Consider the following 7191-nt stretch of genomic DNA (forward strand, 5'->3'; position numbering starts at 1 on the left):
GAAGGGCCCACAGAGTTATAAAGGACCAGAGTTACGATCGCTGGGGGACAGGTATGGCAACCGACCCCGAGCGCAAGGGAGGTTCTTCCCGGTCTGTGTACTGCATTCTCTTCCCATCTGTGGGCGCTCCAGACAGGAAACCTGAACCACGCCCACCTGAAATACCCTACCCTGCAGGCCTGGGCCTCCTACCTCTTCCTTCTTCCAAACCAAACCAGCAACCGAGAACCAAGTGAAGGTCAAACCCGCACTCCAGGCCCTCACTGCCTGCCTGTGTACGGTCAGGTTTGACCTGGAAACAGCTGCTCCAGGTCTTTTGGGGGGAACTCAATACCCTAAGTGGCCACAAAAGTGAGGAGCTCAGATGTGGTTAGAGGGTGAGGGACCCCAAGGTCCATGGCAAGAGAAGCAGCTCCACCCCTGGTGGCAGGCTGTGCAAATGGGGCCACAGCTGGGGAGAGCCACTATTGACCTGGCCCCAGGAAGCTGAGGAGGATGGGGAACATCCCGGCTTGTCCCCCTGTCGGGTGATGAATTAACACGACCTTTTTTTTTTTTCTAGCAATGGTCTTGTAACTCCCACCCAGATGATTGGGCGGGGCTGTGCAAATAAGACAATTGTGGCCCATGAAATGCATTGGTCAGTTTTGCCTTAAAAGGGAGCCAAATCCAGAGCAGAAAAAAGAGGCCACCACTACCAAGGAAGAAGAGACCTGCACAAGAGACCCTCAAGAGATGGCGTGGTGGGGTTCCCGGCCCACGGAGCAAGAAAGCTGAGTGCCTTTGGGCAGAGGCTGACGGTCAGGGAGAAGTCTATGCCTGAGCGGCGAATTTGGGACTTGCCAGCCTCTACAACCCCGTGAGCCATTTCCTTTATATGGATTGTAAGGTCCGTGAGATGTTACAGCGAATTAAGGAACCCAAAGACAGGAGGGAGAGTATAGCAGCTTGGAAAAATCAGACATTTGGGACATCTCTAACCTCCACCTCATAGGAACCAGCTTTGTGCTGATCCTTAGAAATTATTTGTTTACCCCACTGGCCAGTCGGGCCGCCCAGACCCCGTGCTTGCACTCCAGCATAGCACTGCCCTTTACGCTCACAGGCATGCGTGAGCCTCTGCTGGCATGACTCTGGTCCCTGCTCCTGCCCCCAGCAGTGGGGCGGGAAGGGCCAGCTTGGGGAACCATGCTAGGTGGGCTGAATCTGCAGGCTCCTGGCCTAGGGCCACCCAAGGGTGACCAACTGTAGGGTGGAGGTGGTGACAGAAGGTGCTGGCTGCACTGTGCTGGGAACCCCCAAATACTGCCACACTGTCCAAGCCGCCAGCAGCACTGACCGCCAACAAGCCTTGTGGTGCTACCCTTCACAGCCAAGGGCCAAGATGGGGCCTGCTCTTGCCTCACTGCTGTTCCGGTGAGGCTGGCAGAGGTTTTCCAGTAAACTGAATGGCACAGGTCTGCATGCTAACCTGCCTGCATCTGCCCAGGGTCTCGGGGTGTGACCTAGCAGCTACAGTCCACCTCTGTGGTCCTAACAAGGGTGGTGGGGGCAGCCCAGGCTGGGTAAGGCACCTGGGCTTCAGGGCAGACAGAGCCCAAATCCTAGCTGCTGTCCCAGGCGGGGGTGCTCAGACAAGTGATCTACCTGCTCTAGTTGGGCCTTGAAGCCTCGTGCGGGAAATGGGGATGATCCTCACACACCTGGCTAGTCCGGGTGCTGAGGGCAAAAGACATGACCTATTCCAAGTGCCTGCTCAGTGCTCAGAGACCACAGCCACCTGCCAGCCACCCTGCTTGTCTCCTCCCCTCTCTGGGCCCTGGTGACCCATCACCCTCTCCTGCAGATACCCAGAACCCTCCTCTTCATGAGTCTTCAAGGAGACTCAAATACCAGCCACCCAGACCTCTGAGATTTGCACTCCTCTCTAAAAAAAAAACTGGGGTGAAGTCCAAACACCTGAGATCAGGAATCTGAAGGGACTGGGGCCCACACTTCTCAAACCCCCTAACGTGATGCCTCACCAATGGCTTACTGGCCAGACAGAGCTTTGTGATCAAAACCCAAAATGTACTTCTTGCTGATTTAAGAAAGTTAACTCTTTATAACCCACAATAACATTCACTACCAATGATGGTGAGGCCCTGGTAGCACACAGGTTAAAGAACTCCGCTGCTATCCAAAATGTCAACAGTTCAAATCCACCAGCCACTCCTTGGAAGCCCTATGGGGCCGTCCTATAGGGTCACGATGAGTCGGAATCAGCTCAATGGCAATGAGTTTGGTTTTTTTCTGTTGGTTACCAGCGATGGTGCTATTGAGATGGACATCCCACACCACAGGTGGGGGCATAGCGGGTTCAGAATTTCTCTTTTTTTCCTTAATTTTAATTGAGCTTTTAAGTAAAAGTTTATAAATCGAGTCACTCTCTTATACAAAAATTTATATACACCTTGCTATATACCCCCAATTCCTGTCCCCCAATAAGACAGCGCGCTGCTTCTCTCTGCTGTCTATTTTCGTGTCCATTAGGCCGGCTTCTAACCCGCTCTGCCCTCTCGTCTCCCTTCCGGACAGGAGCTGCCCACATAGTCTTATGTGTCGACTTGACCCAGAAAACTCACTCCTCACCAGTATCAGTTTCTATCCCACAGACCAGTCCAATCCCTGTCTGAAGAGTTGGCTTTGGGAATGGTTCCTGTCTTGGGCTAACAGAGGGTCTGGGGACCATGACCTCTGGGGTCCTTCTAGTCTCAGTCAGACCATTAAAGTCTGGTCTTTTTACAAGAATTTGGGGTGTGCATCCCACTGCTCTCCTGCTCCCTCAGGGGTTCTCTGTTGCATTCCCTGTCAGGGCAGTCATTGGTCGGGTGCAAGATTTCTGAGAAGTAACTTAACGTAAACACTCAGACCACGCAAGTTAGAAATCCCACTCCTAGGAGTTTCCAACGGAGACCAAAACAAAAACCAAACCTGCTGCCATCAAGTTGATTCCAACTCCTGGTGACCCCAAGTGTCGTGGAGCAGAACTGTGCCCCGTAGGGTTTTCAATGGCTGTGATCTTACAGAGTAGATTGCCAGATCTTTCTTCTGTGGAAGTGCTAGACGGATTTGAACTGCCGATCTTTCACTTAGTAGTTGAACACAACCAACTGTGCCATCTAGGGATCTGAGAGAAGGCCAGGTCATACAAAATCCTAACGCACAGGGATGGCCCTGCAGCGCTGTTCGTAGGAGCAAACTCCAGAAATCTCCACATCCAATAACACAGGAGAAGCAAAGGACAGCACGTCCAGATGGGGGGCTATTTGCTGCACCTACAGTATTAAAGTTTTCAATGACACGGAATGACATTTGTGGCATAATGAACACGATGGTTTCGATTACAGAGAAAGAACCACGCGTGGGGGATGTGATTTTTCTCTTCCTCTTTACGCTTCCATCTTATAACCAAAAAATAGGGAAGGGGGCAGGGGGCGGTGGGAAAGAAAAACTCAGGGTCCCTTAATTGGTCTCTGTCCACGGCTCACCCTCTCCTCAGACCACCACCTAGTGGGGAGGGCGGGACCTGGGCCTGCTTGAAGGCGTGTGAGTGCAGCCCCGACAGGGGTGTGGGGGTGATACCTGAGTCCTGAACCTAGAGGCTTGGGCACCCGACCGTCCTGGGTGGATAGGAGACTCCTGTCCCCTGTGTGGCACCAGCAAGCCCCCGCCTTGGAGAAGCTCAGCAGCCCCACCTTGTGCAGACCAGCTCATAAATGCACACAGCCAAGACTACCTTGGCCTCTGAGGAAGCTCATCAAAAAAGCAATCTACCTGGTGCCTGGAAGAGAAATGCAAGGAGGGGGAGGAGAGCAGTGTGGCACCAAGTGGAACGCTCAGGGCCTGTGTGTGTACATTGTGGGCACAGCTTGCTCCCCAGAGCGCATAGCAGAGGGACGACCCTCTTCCATGGCCTCGTCTGCTGCTGCTCTTGGCAGCGTCCAGGCCAAGGGGCGGCTGCCCACCCCGGCAGTGGGTGTCCCGGTGTCCCCCTCCCTCATGCAGCACCTGGAGCCTGTCTGCCCTACCTGGTCCTCCAACTCCTGGCTGTGACGTGCTGAGCACCTGTTCACGGACAACCTCTGAGAAGAGAAGCTTTGGGCCCTCACCCCGGCGACCAACACAGCAAATCAGCTGCCGGAAATGGGGCCGCAGGAAGATGCCTCCTTGCACACTGGGCCAAGGCCGCCTTTGTCGCAAGGCGAGCTGAGCTTGCCCCAGAGGTCCTGGGCCTCCCGACCACCTGCTGAGCAGGTTCTGCACCCACTCTCCCTTCCAGGGCACTCCTGGTACACACTGCATGGGGCACATTGGATGGGGTCCCCTGTGGGCAGGGAAGGGGCCTGCTTGGCCTGCTGGAGTGAGTCAGTGGCCAGTTTGGGGACCCAGTGCCCTAGTAGACAGACGTGCACTGGCCTGTTATAGGCCAGTGGGGTCTACTGCAGAGTGACTGGACTGTAGGGGTCTCTTGACCCTACAACAGGCACTTGTGCAGAGCAGACAATGCTGGCAAGAAGCTGTGCCTCACCAGCCCCAAGCAGGCAGACCAAGAGCCCCAAGTTTGGAATATGCACCCAAGGGACTGGAACATCACCACTTAGCTGGTATCCTAGAACCCTGGGACTCTGCATATGACAGCCCGGCAGGGGAGCTGCCCAGAAGAAGTGGGCCTGTGAGAACACCTCTCTCCCTACCCCCAGCTTAGGGACCCCAATTTCTGGACAGTCTGAAAGAGACCACAATAAAAAAGGACCAGAAGGGGCTGAACAATGAGCTCATGGGCCTGTGACTATGCTCAGTTCCTGGCCAGCAAGATTTCAGACCCTCATGCCCCCCAACACCAGAGACCAACACCTCCTTGACCCAGAAGAGCACCAATACTCACTCACTGCATAAAGCCAGCCCCATTCCCTGCACTTCCCCAGCCTGTCTGTACACACAATTCTAAGGCACACGCTGGAAGACACACAAAAGACCAGCAAAGAAAGCCCCACTCTGGGCCCTGCCCAGTCCAGACACCTGGGGAGAATGCCCCAGTGGGGAAACCTCACTAGGTGTACCAACATGAACAGGGGAGAAGATACTAACTTTTAACCACCCAAAACCCAGACCGGTGCTGCCTCTGTAACGCTCCTCCCAGAACTGCTCCCCCCAGAGCTGCCCCAGCACCTCTTCACAGGCTTGGGCCCACACAGGTCAGCCCTGTGTCCCTCAGTCCCCACAGGCAGGGGCCAAAAGAGCCCCTAAAAAAGGTCTCTGACTGCATAGGTGCCCCTGACCAGTTCAGTCAACCTGGCTGAGTGGATCCTTGTGAGGCAGCCCAGCACTGGCTGGCTTTTGTTCCCTTGCAGAGGGGAGGGTCCTGCCTGCAGGCCTGCAGAAGCTTCCAGCCCAACTTGCGAGGTCCAGCACCACTGCTGCCTCCCTGCTCCCATCCCCATGTCTCCAACCCCCATATCATGGGGCCCTTTGTTCTACCTGCCCACATCAAGCAGGGCCTACACTTCCCCAGGCCCCTGGAGACAAGCTAGCAAGCAGGGTTGGGGGTGGGAGGTTGGGGCCCTGCACCTGTGAAAGATAAGCACTCTCACTCTGTTTAGTGTGAAGGGGAATCCACACACAAGACCCCAGTACACCCGTTGACAGCCAATGGTCCACGGGCTGCATCCGGTCAGCCTGGGCCCTCAACTGGGACCAGCCAGATTTCACACCAGGCGGGGCGATGGGGGATGCCCGAGAGAACGAAAGCCGAGCACCGTCTTGCTTGGGTGTGTAGTGGGGTATAGAATAGAGGCGCTCGGGAAGAGATGACAAAGAGTCAGAGAGCAGGGGTGCCAGGTGAAGTGGGCCCGAGCTGGACAAGCTGCGGGCCAAGGGCGCCTGGCAGGTTGGAGATCAGGAAGGCTGAGTGAGTGGAGGCCCCAAGAAAGCAGGAAAGGAGCGTGGGGACGAAGAATGGGCTCGGGCGGCGGGATGGCCAGGGCCGCGGGAGAGAGCCCCGACTGGGCCTCCCCAGCCCCGACGGCGCCCAGCGCGGCGCAGGCCGCTCACCTGGGAGTGCGCAGCGCAGCGGGGTCGCGGCGGTCCAGCACGCCGGGCACGCAGTTGGTGAGCTCGGTCCAGTCGGCGTGCAGCCCGCAGCTCCAGCCGGTGGAAAAGCGGGAGAAAAGCCAGGTCTCCCGGCGGTTGGGCCGGTAGCAGGTGCACTTCTTCTGGCCGGGCCGGCAGTCGCAGGGCACCTCGAGGCGCACGTTCTGCACGAGGTGGCGGCCGAAAGTGGTGCCGCCCGTCTTCTGGATGTGCAGGAACACAATCACGTCGTCGCCCTTCATGTCGAAGTGCAGCGAGCGCTCGAGCTCGCGCACCGGGAAGTAGTACTTCTTCTCGTAGTGCGGGTCGGGCGTGGGGAAGAGGTCCAGGTCGTTGGGCGGCGCGCGTCCACCGGGCGCGCCCAGACTGAGCCCCGGGCCCGCGTACTGGTACAGGATGAGCATGAAGCACGCCGAGCCCGCCACCACCAGCACGAACTTGCTGGCGCGCTCAACCATGGTCCTGCCGCCGGCTCGCCGCCGCCGCATATGTCACCATCGCCGGCGGGCCGGGCGGCGAGCGGCGGCCGGCCGCGCGTAGGGCCCCAGGCCCACTGCCCGAGCGCTCGGTGCGGGCGCCCAAGGGGGTGGAGAGTGAGGGGGTGAGCTGCCTCCGCCGCCTGCGCTCCGGCCCGGCCCGGCCCGGCGCGGTCGGCTACTCGGCGCCGCGGTCGCCCGCAGCGGCACGGGCCCTGGCCCCGCGCGGCACCATAGCTGTTCTCCGCCTGGCTCCGGCCCGGCTCCCAGCCCCGGCTCGGCTCAGGGCCCGGCCCTCGCGTCCCCCGCGTTCCCCGCGCCGACCCGCACCGCGCCGCTCCGCTCCGCTCCGCGCCGAGAACGCTCTGCACCGCCCAGCGCGGCGCCGCTACCGCCGCGTCTCCGCAGTCCGCGCCCAGCCCCGCCCCCTGCCCGCCCAGGCCCGCCCCCGCGCGCGCCGCTTGCCGTCGCCGCCCGAGCGGATCCGCGGCTCCGCCCCCGGAGCGCAGGGGCCTCTGGCTTGCTGGGCGGGGGGCGCAAGGGGCCCGCGCCTGGCGGGGTGCAACCCCCCAATCCCTGGGTG

General features: G+C 58.8%; 1 protein-coding gene across 1 annotated transcript in view; it reads right to left on the reverse strand.

The window, feature by feature from the left end:
- HS6ST1 (heparan sulfate 6-O-sulfotransferase 1) overlaps window positions 1-6990 on the reverse strand; it is a 56045-nt gene extending 49055 nt beyond the window's left edge. The window contains exon 1 of the mRNA XM_049889126.1: window positions 6094-6990. Coding sequence (XP_049745083.1) covers window positions 6094-6620 — 527 coding nt within the window. The 5' untranslated portion in view covers window positions 6621-6990. The remainder of the gene's footprint in view (window positions 1-6093) is intronic.
- Window positions 6991-7191: the final 201 nt, after the last annotated feature.

The sequence above is a fragment of the Elephas maximus genome, chromosome 6 (assembly GCF_024166365.1).
Source record: "Elephas maximus indicus isolate mEleMax1 chromosome 6, mEleMax1 primary haplotype, whole genome shotgun sequence".
Lineage (NCBI taxonomy): Eukaryota > Metazoa > Chordata > Mammalia > Proboscidea > Elephantidae > Elephas > Elephas maximus.